At 46.3% G+C, this 20,325-nt stretch overlaps 1 protein-coding gene across 1 annotated transcript in view; it reads right to left on the reverse strand.

The window, feature by feature from the left end:
• Positions 1 to 20,325, reverse strand: part of samd11 (sterile alpha motif domain containing 11) — a 96,782-nt gene that overhangs the window by 3,916 nt on the left and 72,541 nt on the right. The window contains exons 7-10 of the mRNA XM_039010415.1: positions 18,817 to 18,961; positions 8,352 to 8,467; positions 7,782 to 7,860; positions 6,793 to 7,538 (exon numbers count right to left, since the gene is read on the reverse strand). Of these exons, the coding sequence (XP_038866343.1) occupies positions 6,793 to 7,538; positions 7,782 to 7,860; positions 8,352 to 8,467; positions 18,817 to 18,961 (1,086 nt within the window). The remainder of the gene's footprint in view (positions 1 to 6,792; positions 7,539 to 7,781; positions 7,861 to 8,351; positions 8,468 to 18,816; positions 18,962 to 20,325) is intronic.

A 20,325-nucleotide genomic window follows, 5' to 3' on the forward strand; every position in this document is an offset into this window, starting at 1 on the left:
TTTCCAGCTAGCATACACCCATTTCTCCAGCTAGCATACACCCATTTCTCCAGCTAGCATACGCCCATTTCTCCAGCTAGCATACACCCATTTCTCCAGCTAGCATACACCCATTTCTCCAGCTAGCATACACCCATTTCTCCAGCTAGCATACACCCATTTCTCCAGCTAACATACACCCATTTCTCCAGCTAGCATACACCCATTTCTCCAGCTAGCATACACCCATTTCTCCAGCTAGCATACACCCATTTCTCCAGCTAGCATACACCCATTTCTCCAGCTAACATACACCCATTTCTCCAGCTAGCATACACCCATTTCTCCAGCTAGCATACACCCATTTCTCCAGCTAGCATACACCCATTTCTCCGTTTAATTTCTCCATCTCATTGTCCAAATCATGCAATTCTCTTTCACACATACACTTTTTCTCTCGGACTGTTGTTTTGTCCTCGCGGTTGTTTTGCAATTGTGTAAATGGACATTATATTTAATTGCTTTTAAAAATGTTTGCATTTAATAATATTTCATTTCACATTCAAAAGTGATCCATGTTTGCTAATTCTCACTGTTGTTGTGCCTAACTACTCCCTCTCTCTTTTCTCCCCCCCACCTCTTCTTCCACATGGTTGTGGTGATAACCCTGTGTGTAGAGGGGTCAGGGGGGGTCAGTGGCAGGGCCCCATCCAGGGGGAGGTCTCCACGCTACAGACACAGAAAGAGTACTGCTAATGTCTTTCATATGCCTGCCCAGGGGTGGTTGTGTGTGTGTGTGTGTGTGTGTGTGTGTGTGTGTGTGTGTGTGTGTGTGTGTGTGTGTGTGTGTGTGTGTGTGTGTGTGTGTGTGTGTGTGTGTGTGTGTGTGTGCACATGCGTGCATAGGTGCGTGTTGGCTCCCACTGCGAAACTGGCCGTTTTGCCTCTGCTTTCCTAAGCAGTTTCTGTCTGTGTTGTCAAACGTTCAAATCTCTCTCTATTTAATAACAGTCATTAGACACAGACAACTCAAACCAGGTTTCTAATTAACCCAAACAGAGTTGCTCTAATATGAAGGTTTGATTCTGTGTGTATTTGCGAGTATAAGCTAAGGTGAATTCAAATGTCCTCCGGAGATTCAATGATTCAAAACCTCTTGGTGTAACGGTTAAGCGTTGTCTTGACATTCGCTGGATTCGGATTCACGGCCAGTTCAGGACTACCCCCTACATTAGTGTCAGAAGTGGGCTGGAGCCTGAGGCCATCCGAGAGGCATGTACACGTGAAGGACATGGTATAGAGAAGTGTGGGGATACACCCTCCCGAAGGACGGGGTAGTGTAGCGACCTTAACCCAACACCTAGCGAGCTTGTCAAGAGTTGCAGGTGTTGGCTTGACAGTTGCTGGACCCAGGTGCAAGCACCGGTCGATGCTACCCCCCGAATTCGCTACAATATACTTTCATGGTTGGTGTCATTAGCTAGGTTTCCATCCAGTTTGTTATATATTTCCATGCTAGTTTTCTAAAATATGTTTTAAAAAATGCACATTTTCCCACCAGAGGTGTGTTTCTTTCCAACTGATTTGTTCCAGATTAAAAAATCTGTGCGTCATAACATAATGCACATAAAAAGCAATTAGTCGTGGAACTTTTGATTTACCGAAAAACAAAAACAAACATTTGATGTGTTTCCATTCTATTTTTATATCTGTCTATGTTTCTGGCACAAAAAAGTCTGCGATAAACAGCAAATGTTCCCACTCTGGTCTTGGCACTATCACTCTGGCCAACAGCTCGCAGATACAGTTTGGAGGGTACATGATGAGGTTATGGGATAAGAGCAAGATCATTTGTCAATTGGCAGCCAAGCACCGATCATCATGTCACCACCTTACAAATGAAGACCCTCACTAGTTATTGGAATGGTGCATCAAGCTCATCATCTTTGAAGTTCATCATAACTTATTTCATCTGTAGCGTAGTAAACGGAATGTTTTTCGCCGTGGGAGGACTACACAACATAGCTTTGTTTGACTGCAAGTTTACTTCCACATGATGGTTATGTTAGCAATATTTGCACATAACTTTTTCGCCGGAATTGTCATAATCTATTTCACCCACAAAATAATTATCCCACCTTCTATAGCGTATTTTGTTTTGTTGACATTTGGAATGTTTACCGACCAATTTGCTGTTTCCAATAGGCCTGCCTGTCGTGCAATTTTTTATCCAACATGTACAGTCGTGGCCAAAAGATTTGAGAATGACACAAATATTCATTTTCACAAAGTCTGCTGCCTCAGTTTGTATGATGGCAATTTGCATATACTCCAGAATGTTATGAAGAGTGATCAGATGAATTGCAATTAATTGCAAAGTCCCTCTTTGCCATTCAAATGAACTGAATCCCCCAAAAACATTTCCATTGCATTTCAGCCCTGCCACAAAAGGACCAGCTGACATCATGTCAGTGATTCTCTCGTTAACACAGGTGTGAGTGTTGACGAGGACAAGGCTGGAGATCACTCTGTCATGCTGATTGAGTTCGAATAACAGACTGGAAGCTTCAAAAGGAGGGTGGTGCTTGGAATCATTGTTCTTCCTCTGTCAACCATGGTTACCTGCAAGGAAACACGTGCCGTCATCATTGCTTTGCACAAAAAGGGCTTCACAGGCAAGGATATTGCTGCCAGTAAGATTGCACCTAAATCAACAATTTATCGGATCATCAAGAACTTGAAGGAGAGCGAATCAATTGTTGTGAAGAAGGCTTCAGGGCGCCCAAGAAAATTCAGCAAGCGCCAGGACCGTCTCCTAAAGTTGATTCAGCTGCGAGATCGGGGCACTACCAGTACAGAGCTCGCTCAGGAATGGCAGCAGACAGGTGTGAGTGCATCTGCACGTACAGTGAGGCGAAGACTTTTGGAGGATAGCCTTGTGTCAAGAAGGGCACCAAAGAAGCCACTTCTCTCCAGGAAAAACATCAGGGACAGACTGATATTCTGCAAAAGGTACAGGGATTGGACTGCTGAGGACTGGGGTAAAGTCATTTTCTCTGATGAATCCCCATTCTGATTGTTTGAGGCATCCAGAAAAAAGCTTGTCCGGAGAAGACAAGGTGAGCGCTACCATCAGTCCTGTGTCATGCCAACAGTAAAGCATCCTGAGACCATTCATGTGTGGGTTGCTTCTCAGCCAAGGGAGTGGGCTCACTCACAATTTTGCTTAAGAACACAGACATGAATAAAGAATGGTGCCAACACATCCTCCGAGAGCAACTTCTCCCAACCATCCAGGAACAGTTTGGTGACGAAGAATGCCTTTTCCAGCATGATGGAGCACCTTGCCATAAGGCAAAAGTGATAACTAAGTGGCTCTGGGAACAAAACATCCATATTTTGGGTCCATGGCCAGGAAACTCCCCAGACCTTAATCCCATTGAGAACTTGTGGTCAATCCTCAAGAGGCAGGTGGACAAACAAAACCCCACAAATTCTGACAAACTCCAAGCATTGATTATGCAAGAATGGATTGCCATCAGTCAGGATGTGGCCCAGAAGTTAATTGACAGCATGCCAGGGCGGATTGCAGCGGTCTTGAAAAAGAAGGGTCAACACTGCAAATATTTCAGTTGACTCTTTGCATCAACTTCATGTAGTTGTCAATAAAATCCTTTGACACTTATGAAATGCTTGTAATTATACTTCAGTATTTCATAGTAACATCTGACAAAAATATCTAAAGACACTGAAGCAGCAAACTTTGTGAAGATTAATATTTGTGTCATTCTCAAAACTTTTGGCCAAGACTGTACATTCCTCGCATAAATAGGTTGGATGGAAACATGGTTACTGACTCTCCCCTTTAACTCCTCTTAATTCACCCATTTTTAACTACAACGTCTGACTCTGTTGGAGAGGAGGTGTAGAACCACTGATCTACCTCAAAGTGAGGTGAAGAATCACTGATCTACAAGTAGTATTCCCTGCCAAATAATCCGTTTTGTGCGATTAAGATTCACAGAACTACGCCTCCCCTGGCTCAGGCCATCCACCCAGCAAACATGCACACATAACCAGGCATTGATTGATTGATTGGAGACAGCTTGTGTCAATTAAAGAAAATGTGATAAGATTTTCTACCTGCTGCAACAATAGTGGATAACGATGGAAATACCGGTAAAAGCATATTGCCTCAAAAAGTGCACCAAAACACATGGCCCTACCCATGAGTCCTGGGGTGTGTTCAGTACGACAGAACGGTGTTCAATGTTTAATTAAACAGAAACGGTACTGTACTGAACGACCAGTTGAAAAAGAACGTGGTTATGGTGGCCCAGATGGCGATTGTGTATGGTGTGCTGCACGAGTTTTGAGATTTGAAAAGATCACACCCATATTGATCAGGCCACACCCACCAAACGTGAACAAACATACCTCAGAGGCTGTTGAAGAACGCACCGTTTTTGTGAAATGTGTCGTTCAATACAAACCGACACGTAATTTAGCAAACGTTGAACTGAACTGAACGCACCCCTGCCTTCATGGGCTCGCAGGTTAGTGTTTTTCGTCATAAAATCAGATTTTAAACATAACCCTAAACTTAACCGTAACCTCACAGCCAACCCTAATGCCTACCCCTAACCTTAAATGAAGAAATCATGAATTTGTACAATATAGCCAATTCTGACTTTGCAGCTGGCCTATCTAAGGGGAAATTGCTCAGTTCTGCCTCCAGGACAAGACTCATGACAATAAACATCAACCTGCTGGATATTCTGTCAAATACTGTACATCACCACAGAGAGCAGAGGAATGTCATCAATGCATTGACTCTAACTCTAGACTGTAACTCAATGTGACTGAAGCTAATGATGGAGCAGGACCTATCAATCATACAAGGCCAGACAAATTTAAAAACCACACCCACCAATTGGGAAAAGCAAAATAGGCTACATTTACTGGAAAGTGATTACTTCTGAACAAATGTAGAAAAAAAGTGATGTCATTTGGTCTGTTGTTTGAAAAATTACTAAGATTGTATTTACAGTTTGAAGTCAGAAGTTTACATACACCAAATACATTCAAACTCAGTTTTTCACAATTCCTAACGTTTAATCCTGATAAACATGTCCTGTCTTAGGTCAGTTAGGATCACCACTTTATTTTAAGTATGTGAAATGTCAGAATAATAGTAGAGAATGATTTATTTCAGCTTTTATTTCTTTCATCACATTCCCAGCGGGTTACATAAACTTAATTTGTATTTGGTAGCATTGCCTTTAAATTGTTTGACTTGGGCCAAATGTTTCGAGTAGCCTTCCACAAGCTTCCCACAATAAGTTAGGTGAATTTTGGCCCATTCCTCCTGACAGTGCTGGTGTAACTGAGTCAGGTTTGTAGGCCTCCTTATTCGCACACGCTTTTTCAGTTCCGCTCACAAATTTTTAATAGGATTGAGATCAGGGCTTTGTGATGGCCTCTCCAATACCTTAACTTTGTTGTCCATTTGTTGTCCATTTTGCCACAACTTTGGAAGTATGCTTGGGGTAAATGTCCATTTGGAAGACCCATTTGCGACCAAGCTTTAACTTCCTGACTGATGTCTTGAGATGTTTCTTCAATATATCGACATAATTTTCCTGCCTCATGATGCCATCTATTTTGAGAAGTGCACCAGTCCCTCCTGCAGCAAGCACCCCCACAACATGATGCTGCCCCCGTGCTTCACGGTTGGGATGGCGTTCTTCGGCTTGCCAGCCTCCCCATTTTTCCTCCAAACATAATGATGGTCATTATGGCCAAGCAGTTCTATTTTTGTTTCATCAGACCAGAGGACATTTCTCCAAAAAGTATGATCTTTGTCCCCATGTGCAGTTGCAAACCATAGTCAGTTTTTTTTAATGGCGGTTTTGGAGCAGTGGCTTCTTCCTTGCTGAGCGGCCATTCAGGTTATGTTGATATAGGACTCGTTTTACTGTGGATATAGATACCTTTGAACCTGTTTCCTCCAGCATCTTCACAAGATCCTTTTCTTTCGTTCTGGGATTGATTTGCACTTTTCACACCAAAGTACTTTCATCTCTAGGAGACAGAACGCGTCTCCTTCCTGAGCGGTATGACGGCTGTGTGGTACCATGGTGTTTATACTTGCGTACTATTGTTTGTACAGATAAACGTGGTACCTTCAGGCATTTGGAAATTGCTCCCAAGGATGAACCAGACTTGTGGAGGTCTACAATTTTTTTTCTGAGGTCTTGGCTAATTTCTTTTGATTTTCCCATGATGTCAAGTGAAGAGGGACTGAGTTTGAAGGCCTTGAAATACATCCACAGGTACACCTCCAATTGACACAAATTATGTCAATTAGCCTATCAGAAGCTTCTAAAGCCATGACATCATTTTCTGGAATTTTCCAAGCTGTTTATTAAAGGCACAGTCAACTTAGTGTATGTAAACTTCTGACCCAGTGAAATGATCTGTCTGTAAACAATTGTTGGAAAAATTACTTGTGTCATGCACAAAGTAGATGTCCTAACCGACTTGCCAAAACTATAGTTTGTTAACAAGAAATTTGTGGAGTGGTTGAAAAAGGAGTTTTAAGGACTCTAACCTAAGTGTATGTAAACTTCCGAATTCAACTGTAGCTGTTATCATTGCATACCACTTCTCCCGAGTGCAGTTGTTGTTAGCTAGCATGCTAAGGCACATTAAGATTGGCTGGTTGCATGGCTAGCCAAATAGCATTCACAGGTTTCAGTCGGAGTGACATTTAAGTGTGATGCAGTTGGTTGGTGTGTGTGTATTACTCACCGGTGTGGAAGTAGGGGCTGGTATATGGGAATCCAAAGGGCAGAGACTGGCTGTGGAGCCCTTGCAGAGGGGCTATGGCGCCAGGTGGAAAGTGGTACTTAACGTCGCTCTTGCTCAGCCCTGGGGTGAAGGGGTGGTGGCTAGGTGGTGATTCTGCGTCCGCCGAGCTACAGGGGCCACTGAGCCGACCCTCGCCCTCGCCCGCCTCCTTGGCACCGTCACACCCCCCCTTCCTGCCGCTCTCTTTCCCCCTGTCCCTGTGAAGCCCATGCCCCTCAGGGGCCTTGCCATCCGAGCCCTTGTGCCTATCCTCTCCCATCTCCGTCTCGCTGTCCGAGTCCTTCATCTCATCATCGTGACCGTCCGCGTCTCCCTCCCTCCCTCGGCATTCCCTTTCTTGGTGCTCTCCCCCTCTGGGCTGCTGGGGGCCTTTCCTGGAGGCCCCCTTCCTTAATCCAGCCCGAGCCCCGCAGCTTTGTCCCTGGGTGTCTTTGGGTGTTGGGGCCCCCGAGGGTCCCTGTTGGTTGAGAGAGAGCAGGGGGCTGTTGGTGTGTCGGAGCACCAGCATGGCGTTTTGGCGTCGGCTGAGTTCCTCGTGGAGGGGGTGAAGGCTGCGCAGGGCAGGGTGGTCCAGGGGGAGGCCATGGGTTAGGCCCAGGGGGTCGGAGCTCCCCAGCACACGCTGCTGCTGCCTGTGAAGACTCTCCAGCTCCTTGTGTCTGAGCAGCTCTGCTGACATCTCCAACCTGGGACCGGACATAGAGGAGAAAGGTTAGAGACAATGTTATCACACATACTAAACATCATTTTAGTACATAGACACACACATTAAGTTACAGCCTTGACATCATGCACACACACACACACACACACACACACACACACACACACACACACACACACACACACACACACACACACACACACACACACACACACACACACACACACACACACACACACAACAGCACAAGAAGACAATGACAAACCTGGCAAGGTTCTGCTTCCGAAGCATCTCCTGTTGCCGGGCAAACATCTCAGCTTGGGCAGGCTGGAGAAAACCATAGCCTGAGGGAAACGCATAAAAAACAGAGCGATGAGCACACACACTCATTAAGAGATTTCTGACATACACTACAAATGGGGTTTTAAAATACAATGACATAGACCCTCTGTTTAATATCAATACCTCACAAAGAATCAGGTACAAATACATTCTTTCATTTCCAAATTTGAGTGGGAATGCAGCTAATGCTGTTTGAAGTGTCTACTATAGGCCAATCTTTCTTGTTAGTATTAGCATCTACGGGTTGGATTCAATCTGTATCGCAGAAGTATTGCGGAAGCCCTATGTTATAGCTCGATTTAAATTTAAAGTCAATGTTCCCGCATTCGTGGAGACTGCATTCACGGTAAACGCTGTATATGTCCAGTCAATCGTAAATTACCTTTACATTTTAATATGATACGGATTGAATCCAGCCCTAACTCACCATTAATAAGTGTAGGACCTATATTAATTTCTGTAGTTAGCCTGCTAGCATTAGCATCCGACTTACTTGGGGCCTGGCACAAGGCAGAGGGCATGCCAATGAAAGGTGGCCGTAGGTGGGGTCCCAACGCGATGTGAGGAGCGTTCTGGGGGGACAGCAAAGGTGGGGGATGGGACATCTCCCTGTGGACACACACAAACAAAAACACACCACATGTAGCACTAGAACCGCTGGCCCTTTCATTCTAAGTACCCGCTAGAGAACGCTGTCGGGTGCCCACTTAAAAATAAACATCAGATGAATCTACTTTGTTTTTATCAACCTAAATAAAGACCATCAAACATGTTTTTTATTGATTGAATGTAGTCATATCTTCACAATATTTTGTTTATTTTAAATAATTGTATATTGTATATTTTGATGTACATAAAATGCATGTACAGTATTATTCTAGAAAGGCCTAGTGCAACACATAGCATATTTTTGTTTTGCTTACAATAAAAATGCAACAATGTAATACATTTGATAAATTTTATTTGTAGATTCAATTAGAAATAGAGTTATAGTAAGTAATACGGTCAAATGATTTGCTGTAAACACTAGCGCCAAGCTTAATAAATATTGCCTGACAACTCACTGCTCAATCGATCGCTATATACATTCATTTTAAAACTTAGAAGTTGTTTGTGTGAATTCAAAATGAGGCACGTTGTACAAAACAAATTCCTCAGCGATTGGATCGTCTCTAACAAAACTAACCAATCAGAGTATCAAAGTTGATAATGTCATCATGTAGGCCGGCTCTGGCCCAAATCATCGGTTTGTGGCACCAATCAGAACGGTCAGAATGTGTTTTGTATTCTAGAAATTGTTGGGGAGGGAGGCAAATCCAGACTCATTGTGGAGGAGAGACATCACTTGGCCGGAGCGATGTGGATGGGTAGCCAGGCAATAATAAATGTTACATAAAAAAATGTTAAGAATTAATTGCAGAAAGAAATATTTGGGGAAAAATATCCATGAAAATATATGAAAACAAGAGTCATTTATTGATTGTATCGGACCCTGTATTGGGCCCTTACCCATGCCTTTTCGCATGAATCAACCTCATCTTCTCTATTAATGCTCCTGATTTCACAGTCAGCACACAGCTTCTGTGCTTTTTGTGAGCAAGTTCCAAAAACAAATTGGTTGCGCTGCACACAAGTTTTCATGGGCCTTGTTCCGTGTGCACCTGCCGACCTGGCAATGTTTCTTCTTTTCTCTCCAATGTGTGAGCTGTGAGAAGGATGCTTTTCTCAGTGAGACTTGTTCTGTTTTTTCCTAGGTGAGGCTCAAGCATCTCATGGTCAAAGTCAACATCAATATCTGCAATGCTGTCGGCGTCCATTCATTTGGTTCAACATGCCATTGGGAACGAGACACGTTCTATGTTTTACTCAGTGTCTGATTTGAATCTCGCCGAGGGGAGATTACATATCCTTTCCAGCCTTTCATAATAAAATAATTAGACTGCCCACAATGGCCAGTTCTTCATCATCATTACACTATTGTTCTGAATTCAATCACCGTCTTCACCCTCCTTATCATTCAAATTGAATCCCCCTCTTCCTCATCCTCATCATTCAGTTCATTCAAATTAAATTGAGAAGTAACGAGTAAAAATGATCAGTTTCTATCACCCAATCCATTTACGCCATTCATTAATTCAGTGAGGGGAGAGACACATTATAGAGCATTTGTCTTGGCCCTTTAAAAGTCCAATGCAGCCATTTTTATCTCAATATCAAATCATTTCTGGGTAACAATTAAGTACCTTACTCTGATTGTTTTCAATTAAAATGGTCCATAATTAACAAAAATAGCTTCTTAGCAAAGATACATTTCTCAAGCAACAATTTTGCCAGGACTGTCTGGGAGTGGTCTGAGTTGGGAGGGGAAAACTGAAAACTAGCTGTTATTGGCAGAGAGGTTTGGAACTCTCTTTCTTATTGGTCTATTAACTAATTTACCGCTTGGTGATGTCACCATGCAGGCCAAAACTCCATCCCATCAAAACAGGCAGACATTTCAGGCGGTCTTTTCAAACAGCTCTTACACGAAAAAAGGGCATTATCATCATTTTCTAAATTTCACAGTATTATTCGAACCTCATAGTGTGGAAATATATATATAAAACACAGGGGAATCACGTTTTTGACTGCACTGGGCCTTTAAGCTAGTAATTGGTGTGGGGGGAAAAATGGTAAACAGGTAAAATACTTTTCTGTTTGTGATGAAAAGATTCTGACAACTGAGCAATGTGAAACGTCAGTGGTTGTTGGCCTATGGCAGTTCTAGTGTTAAACATAAACATAAACAGTAAAAGTTACACTCAAACAATTAAACAAATGGGATCATCACTGGCATGGACCCTCAACCAGATTTTTTCACTGGAATATTCAGCTCTTACTTTAACATGAAATGCATACATTGACAGGTTATGGAACAGTTAGTGAGGCCTAGAACCCCGAGACATGGGGTGAGTAGACTTAATCGCTGTCTAGTTGGTTTCGTAACAGTACTATAGAGTGTATAGCAGTGAGTATGATGGTTTGAGGTGAACGCCTGTATCTATAGTGGGTCTCCAGGACCAGGTTTGTAGTGTATTTTGGTAACTGAGCCCTGGCTAGCTACACGCTCTCCTCCCGGTTTATTTATAGCTGCAGGCACTGGAGGCTCCCGTGTCACCATAGCCCCCTCGTCAGTCTTGCCACGGCGCAAAGACCGCCGCTGGCCATGTTTGTATCCTGAGCTTTAGTCTCCCTCCGTTCCCCTCCTACTCAACCACACACACACATTTACATTTTACATTTAAGTCATTTAGCAGACGCTCTTATCCAGAGCGACTTACAAATTGGTGCATTCACCTTATGATATCCAGTGGAACAACCACTTTACAATAGTGCATCTAACTCTTTTAAGGGGGGGGGGGGGGGGGGGGGGGGGTTAGAAGGATTACTTTATCCTATCCTAGGTATTACTTAAAGAGGTGGGGTTTCACACACACACACACACACACACACACACACACACACACACACACACACACACACACACACACACACACACACACACACTTACATAATGAGGGCTGAATACACAATAGGAGTGTGTCATGCTCCGACAGCTGGGGCGGCCCCCGCGTCTCGACTAGGGCCACGGGCTGAAGGACCTTCTAATTAACACTCATCCTCCTCTCTTCTCTCCTTTTTTCCCGCCCCTTCTCCCTCTCTCCGTCTCCGGGCCGTATTGAGCCAGTGAAAAGGCGGCCGTGTCCTGCAAAACCCTATTTATGAAAAGGCCTCTCTATTATGTGCTTCTCCTTTTGTCATCTTTCTGAGCAAAGAAAAGCTCCCCTCGCTCTTTCTTTCTGTACCTCTCTCTCCTTCTTTTTCTTTCACTCCCTGGTCTGTCTCTTGTCCCAAATGAACAGGGGAAACAGGGGAATTTGAGGTAGGAGGAAAAGAGGGGTTGGTGGATGGAGGAGGTAGAGGGGAGAAATAAGAATATGCTTTTCAGCTTGGTGTGTTTCAGGGAGAATGTGGAAGTGTCAGGGTACTGGGGGTGTGTGGTGATCTGTTGATTTGGTTTATGTGTCTCCCGGCAAAACCATTGGGCCTTTCCTGCACACACACAAAGACACACAGGCACACGCACACACTCAATCATGTGCAATCGTGCCAAATAGCATCAGTTTGCTGCTTTGGAGATGTGACTGATATGCAGTACACATAAGGACATCATGGTGGTGAATACAACCAAGAAATACCCACATTTGAATGGGACGACAGCTATTGTTTTGGAATGGTTGTGTTGAAAATCAACTAGCTCCTGCATGTCTCTGCCCATACACATACAGCGGAGAGAGTGAGAAAGGGAGAGAGGGAGAGAGAGAGGGGAGATGGAGAAAGAGAGAGAGAGGAACAGCAAGGGGGGTACACTCACCGAGCCAACAGCAAGGGGGGGGGGGACATACATCGATCGCCGGCCCACCGCTGAAATGTTAATGCTAATCGTATAACCGCTCTCTCTGGCGGAGCCTCGCACTCCGATGGCAGCTCCAATTAATCTTGGGGAAGGGCCGGGGCCGCGTGACCCCGGGGCCCGCTAGCCTGGGCCCGCTGCTGCTTATGTAATTACACCGCCCAGTGTGTAATCACCTGGCCTAATCCCTCGGGGCTAGCAATTAGCCTGGGCCACGTACAGCTACACTAGGCTAGGACCCCTGCATGCCAAACCCCCATTCATTTCACCCCCTCCTCTCCCCCGCGCCGCCTAGCCTAGCGTTAGCGCCAGCCCGGAGATGAATAACGGTCAATTAAAGCTGCATGACTGAGGCCGTTAGGCGTCCGCTGCACCATAATTAGGCCTAATCATGGGGGGGAAGGCGCAAGGGAGAGACGGAGGGAGAAGGGTTGGGGGGAGAGAGAGAGGGAGCCAGACGTGCTCTCTCTCCTTTTATAGGAAGCAATTTCGGGAGAAGGAGGCAGCTATTAACCGGTGTGCTCCTGGCATGGGCCCTGTGTGTGTGGTGTGTGTACATGCTCGTGTGCGTGCGTGTCTGCCTGTGTGTGTAGGTTATTGTTTCACACTCGCATACACAAAACATTAGGAACACCTTTCCTAGTATTGAGTTGCTCCCCCTTTTACCCTCAGAACAGCCTTAATTCGTCAGGACTTGGACTCTTCAAAGTGTCGAAAGCGTTCCACAGGGATGCTGGCCCAAGTCGGCTCCAATGCTTCCCACATTTGTGTGAAGTTGGCTGGATGTCCTTTGGGTGGTGGACCATTCTTGATACACACAGGAAACTGTTGAGCGTGAAAAATCCAGCAGCATTGCAGTTCTTGTCACACTCAAACCGGTGCGCCTGGCACCTACTACCATAACCTGTTCAGAGGCTTAAATAATTGTCTTGCCCATTCACCCTCTGAATGCCACACATACACAATCCATGTCTCAATTGTATCAAAGCTTAAGAATCCTTCTTTAACCTGTCTCCTCCCCTTCATCTACACTGATTGAAGAGGATTTAACAGTGACATTAATAAGGGATCATAGCTTTCACCCGGTCATTCTGTGTTCCTAATGTTCTACAGTCAGTGTATAACCATAAACATATTTTCTGTATTTTATCAACAATATATAATACTGTCAACACTTTAAATATTTTTACAAGAATCTAACGACACAATATTATAGCATCCTCCAAACACTTTCACATTCACAGAACACAATATTACATTTTAGCAATCTCTCTCTCTTCAATGTGTGTCTCTCTCTCTCTCTCTCTCTCTCTCTCGCTCTCTCTCTCTCTCTCTCTCTCTCTTTCTCTTCACGCCTGCAGAGAGGCCATGGGCTCCTGGGAAATTCACTCATGTGTGACGACCTGTCAGAGTGGCGACAGCGGCCCCTTCCCACAGCGGGGCAGTGTGTGTGTATGTGTGTGTGTACACGCGCACGTGTGTGTGTACGCGCATTGCACATGTTTGTGTGAGTGTGTATGTGTGTGTGCCCGTGCGCATGTGTGTGTGTGTGTGTGTGTGTGTGTGTGTGTGTGTGTGTGTGTGTGTGTGTGTGTGTGTGTGTGTGTGTGTGTGTGTGTGTGTGTGTGTGTGACAAGGCTGCCCTTAATGACGGGGGTGTGGGGGGATTAGGAGCACCGTGTGGCCGCCTTCAGCTCTCACTCGACAGGAACACATTTACACAGGAAGCTCATTAAAATGGATGAGGCTCCCTCTCTCTCTGTTTCTCTTCCTGCTTCTATCTCACTCCTCGCTCTCACTCCTCACTCTCACTCCTCGCTCTCACTCCTTCTGTCTAATTCTCTTGCTGCTCCCCTCTCTCTTTCTCTCTCTCCCTATCTTTCTCTTTCTTCTCCTTCTCTAACTCTCCTATCTCTCCTCTCTATCCCTATCTCCTTTTCTCCTTTTCCCCTGCATCATCCTCAAACTCATCGCTCTCGTCTTTTCCTCCATCTCTCTCCCTCTACCTTTCTGTATCACCATCTCTCTCTCTTTCTGTATCACCATCTCTCTCTCTTTCTGTATCACCATCTCTTTCTCTCTACCTTTCTGTATCACCATCTCTTTCCCTCTACCTTTCTGTATCTCCATCTCTTTCCCTCTACCTTTCTGTATCACCATCTCTTTCCCTCTACCTTTCTGTATCACCATCTCTTTCCCTCTACCTTTCTGTATCACCATCTCTTTCCCTCTACCTTTCTGTATCACCATCTCTTTCCCTCTACCTTTCTGTATCACCATCTCTTTCCCTCTACCTTTCTGTATCTCCATCTCTTTCCCTCTACCTTTCTGTATCTCCATCTCTTTCCCTCTACTTTCTGTATCACCATCTCTTTCCCTCTACCTCTCTGTATCTCCATCTCTTTCCCTCTACCTTTCTGTATAACCATCTCTCTCTCTTTCTGTATCACCATCTCTTTCCCTCTACATTTCTGTATCTCCATCTCTTTCCCTCTACCTTTCTGTATAACCATCTCTCTCTCTTTCTGTATAACCATCTCTCTCTCTTTCTGTATCACCATCTCTCTCTCTCTCTCTCTCTCTCTCTCTCTCTCTCTCTCTCTCTCTCTCTCTCTCTCTCTCTCTCTTTCTGTATCACCATCTCTCTCTCTCTCTCTCTCTCTCTCTTTCTGTATCACCATCGCTCTCTCTTTCTGTATCACCATCTCTCTCTCTTTCTGTATTACCATCTCTCTCTCTCTCTTTCTGTATTACCATCTCTCTCTCTCTCTTTCTGTATTACCATCTCTCACTCTCTCTTTCTGTATCACCATCTCTCTCTCTGCTGTCCCTCTCCCTATGCAGACCCCTGTCTCTCCTGTTTCGGCTCCCATGCCAAACAGTGGGATTTGCCTTGCAGATAGCTAGTCCCAAATGGGACTTTTTTCCCTATATAGTGCATAGTGGGCCCTGGTCAAAGGTAGTTCACTATATAGGGAATAGGGTTCCGTTTGGGATGAAGCCCTAAAAGTGATCTGCCATTTAAGGCCAGACAAATGGAAAGCCAGGCTCTAGGTCTATCGACCCACCTAATGATTCATTTTAACAATAGGCCCTAATGGGCCTTAGATAATCAATGATGGGAGGTCGATGGAAAGGTGAGCTGCCTGGAGGGATGGCTTCCGTCTCACCCTCCTCTTCTCTCTCTCTCTCTCTCTCTCTCTCTCTCTCTCTCTCTCTCTCTCTCTCTCTCTCTCTCTCTCTCTCTCTCTCTCTCTTTCCCTCTCTTTCTCTCTCCACTTCTATATTTTGCCCTCTCTCCACCTCTCCCCCTCCCTCTCCTCTCCAGCTCTCTTAGACCCTGGCGGGCAATGTTTTATGAGGGGCAAGGGCAGCCCACACATCTCCTGTCCTTTAACAATGTCAATGAGAAAATGTGACCTGGCCACCAACAGGACACACACACACACACACACACACAGTGTGACCTCTGGGATCTGCCCAAGTGAGGGAAGGGCAGTCCAACACATTTTCGTCGTTAACCCTCATTTTCATTACTCAAAATTCCTTTAGAATTTAGTAATAGAGAAAGAGTTAAAGAGAAATGGAGGAGTAAGGAAGATAAAGAGAGGGAGGGAGGCAGAGAGTACGAGAGCAGGAAGAAAGAGAGAGTAATGGATGGAGGAAGAGGGTTGAATGAATGGCGGGAGAGAAAGAGAGAGAGGGAGGAAGGAAGGAAGAGAGAAGGATTGATGGAGGGTTGGTGGGATGAGAGAGCTGAGGGTGAATGAATGGATGGATGTATGGAGGGAGGTAGAGCAGTGTGCACATGGCTAGTTAACATCCCCCGGTCCTGTGTGGCTAATTACTCTCTATGCAGGCGGAGAACTACCGCGGCTCACTGACCACAGCTACATGCACTGCTGGGCTTCACACACACACACACACACACACACACACACACACACACACACACACACACACACACACACACACACACACACAGACACACACACACACACACACACACACACACACACACACACACACACACACACACGCAAACGCAAACGCACACGCACACGCAAACGCACACGCACATACTTTGCACGCACAAACACACAGGCATATGCACTCAACATACACACATATATGCACACACACTATATACACAAATACAAACACACACATAGGACGCCAGGCTTGGAAATAGAACATGTACAACCCCCACCTCCCACCTACGCACACACACACACTCCCTGGGCCACTCCGCTTCCTGCTTAACTCTCCCCCACCCCCACCCTACCCCATTCAAACACACACTTCCCCTCAGCCCGCCTGCTGCCGCCCCGCCGGCCCATTATCGATCGCCCGCTTCTCCCCGCGCCACATAAATAATCGACAAGCAATTACTTGCCCACTCCCACTGCCCTGGCTTTGTTTGTGAGGCACAGCGGCCAGCGCCAGGAGGAGAGGAGGAAAGGAGACAGGAGAGGAGAGAGGGTAAGAGGGAGGGTAGACGGTTGCAGCAGTGAGATTTAGTGGGGCCCTAGTTCAGCCGTATTCACACAGACAAACGTACATGCAGACACACACACAAACACTGTATACTGTACGGCAAAATACTAACATCAGATCCAAGTGCAGGGGAAGGAGAGGAGGATAGAGGGAGAGGAGGATAGAGGGAGAGGAGGATAGAGGGAGAGGAGGATAGAGGGAGAGGAGGATATAGGGAGAGGAGGATATAGGGAGAGGAGGGTAGAGGGAGAGGGGGATAGAGGGAGAGGAGGGTAGAAGGAGAAGAGAGTAGAGGGAGAGGGGGACAGAGAGAGAAGAGGATGGAGGGAGAGGGGAATAGAGGGAGAGGAGGATAGAGGGAGAAGAGGATGGAGGGAGAGGAGGATAGAGGGAGAGGAGGATAGAGGGAGAGGAGGTTGGAGGGAGAGGAGGATAGAGGGAGAGGAGGATGGAGGGAGAGGAGAATAGAGGGAGAGGAGAATAGAGGGAGAGGAGGATATAGGGAGAGGAGGATATAGGGAGAGGAGGGTAGAGGGAGAGGAGGATAGAGGGAGAGGAGGATAGAAGGAGAAGAGAGTAGAGGGAGAGGAGGATAGAGGGAGAGGAGGATAGAGGGAGAAGAGGATGGAGGGAGAGGAGGATAGAGGGAGAGGAGGACAGAAGGAGAGGAGGAAAAAGGGAGAGGAGGATAGAGGGAGAGGAGAATAGAGGGAAAGGAGGATAGAGGGAGAGGAGGAGAGAGGGAGAGGAGAACAGAGGGAGAGGAGGATAGAGGGAGAGGAGGATAGAGGGAGAGGAGGATAGAGGGAGAGGAGAATAGAGGGAGAGGAGGTTAGAGGGAGGGGGGATAGAGGGAGAGGAGGATAGAGGGAGAGGAGAATAGAGGGAAAGGAGGATAGAGGGAGAGGAGGATAGAGGGAGAGGAGGATAGAGGGAGAGGAGAATAGAGGGAGAGGAGGTTAGAGGGAGGGGGGATAGAGGGAGAGGAGGATAGAGGGAGGGGGGATAGAGGGAGAGGAGAATAGAGGGAGAGGAGGATAGAAGGAGAGGAGAATAGAGGGAGAGGAAGATAGAGGGAGAGGAGAACAGAGGGAGAGGAGGATAGAGGGAGAGGAGGATAGAGGGAGAGGAGGATAGAGGGAGAGGGGGACAGAGAGAGAGGAGAATAGAGGGAGAGGAGGATAGAGGGAGAGGAGGATAGAGGGAGAGGAGAATAGAGGGAGAGGAGGATAGAGGGAGAGGAGGATAGAGGGAGAGGGGGACAGAGAGAGAAGAGGATGGAGGGAGAGGAGAATAGAGGGAGAGGAGGATAGAGGGAGAGGAGGATAGAGGGAGAGGAGAATAGAGGGAGAGGAGGATAGAGGGAGAGGAGAATAGAGGGAGAGGAGGATAGAGGGAGAGGAGGATAGAGGGAGAGGGGGACAGAGAGAGAAGAGGATGGAGGGAGAGGAGAATAGAGGGAGAGGAGGATAGAGGGAGAGGAGGATAGAGGGAGAGGAGAATAGAGGGAGAGGAGGATAGAGGGAGAGGAGGATAGAAGGAGAGGAGGATAGAAGGAGAGGGGGATGAAAAGAGAGGGATGCAGCTGTGGTAATGCAAACTACCTTTTGACTAAATGTTATTTTGTTCCTAATCCCTCTTTTCCCAATTTCCTTTATTTTATTATTCCCTCTCTTTGGTGCATAATTCAGCTTTTTTAGTTAAACACACACACACACACACACACACACACACACACACACACACACACACACACACACACACACACACACACACACACACACACACACACACACACACACACACACACAGTTATTGTATAACAAGAGGATGAAGAGGACGAAGGCTTTATGTGGTCCTGTGTGGCTCAGTTGGTTGCGCATGGTGCTTGCCTGTGTTTGCAGGGCAGTGGTGATGCTTCCAGGGAGACCATGAGGTTGGCTGGGAGTGTGTTTGTATCTATTTGCATCTGCTTGTCTGAATCCCTGTGTACGTTAGCCAGGCCTACCTCTCGGTGTAGTGGGCATCTCGGTGCTGGGGCAGGCCCTGCTTGCGTCTCTGGCTTGACGAGCTGCCTGCTGAGGGGAGATGGGCCTCCATACCCCCCGTGTTCCTCACTGCTGCCAGGGCCTCCTGGCGCACCCGCAGCAGATCTACAGAGGGGGAGAGTTTAGAATTCATTAGTTCCACTGTGTGATCCTCTACATTACTTGTTCAACTCAAGGGAAATAGACAATCACACCAGCTATACGTTTCATTTCCTTCAGCTTATATCTCATCCTAAAAGTGTATTTTTCCCATTTCAATCTAAATGCATGGAGAGTATTTCGGGTTTAGCCTAAACGGGAGCGGAACAGTAGAAAAGAAAAGTGCAAGCTTTTGTGATATAAGTAGAAGATATGTGCTTACCTATGCTGTTACCTCCTAAACACCCTGCTAAGTAGACATCTCAGCGCTATTCACACTCAAATGGCACCCTATTCCCTATTCCCTATGTGCTCTGGTCAAAAGTAGTGCCCGGGAATAGGGTGCCATTTGTGACCCAGACGTTCACTCCATATAACTGCAGGACATGATCGACACCTCCCGTTCATAATCCTGACACTCAGGAAACAAACGCACAGGTCTGCACATAAATAAGCACACACACACACACACACACAATGAAGAGACACACAAAATACCTAAATAGTGGCACACTCATCGGAAACACTCTCAAAACAGAGACACACGCACGCACACACTAACGGTTAGAGAGAGAGCAACGGATATGGAGATTGGATAAGAAGAGGAATAAAGAGAGTGCAAACTTTGGAAAACCAAAACCTCAGGCAATGGGAAGTCTCTGCCTTTACTCCATAATAGGATAGAGGCACTTCCCACATGGCCAAGAGGATCCCTATTCTCATCTCTGTCTTCCATCTATCTGTACTCGCTCCATCTATTCTCTCTCTCCTCCTCGCTCTGCCCCCTTCCCCCCTCTCTCCCCGCTCTCTATCTCCCTCGTTCTCACCCTGTCCCCTTCTTTTCTACTCCCTTATTCTCTCTCTCTCTCTCTGTCCCTTATTCTCTCTCTCTCTCTCTCTCTCTCTCTCTCTCTCTCTCTCTCTCTCTCTCTCTCTCCCATCTCTACCTCCTCAATCCCCCCGTTTTAAATTAGACAGATCCTGCGGGAGCCAGGGGCCATTTCCGCCACTGGTATGTGTAGAGTTTGTACCTCTCTTAGTGTGTGAGGGTGTGTTTTTGTGTGTGTGTGTGTGTGTGCGCACGCGTGTGTATGTGTGTGTACTGGGTCGTTGAGCTGGTGCTGGGGTCGGGGGTGGAGCGACAGATATTAATGTGGCCCAGCTCTGGTGTATCGATCTGTTTGCTTCTGCTGGGCCGCTGGGGACTCAACTGGCGGCAGACAGGGTGTGTGTGTGTATGTGGGGGGGGGGGGGAGATAAGAGAGGGATCCTAGGAAACTGGAGCCCTGGAGCACACACACACACACACACGGCATCCCTAGCCACGTACT

This window comes from Salvelinus namaycush, chromosome 16 (assembly GCF_016432855.1).
Source record: "Salvelinus namaycush isolate Seneca chromosome 16, SaNama_1.0, whole genome shotgun sequence".
NCBI classification, from domain to species: Eukaryota; Metazoa; Chordata; class Actinopteri; order Salmoniformes; family Salmonidae; genus Salvelinus; species Salvelinus namaycush.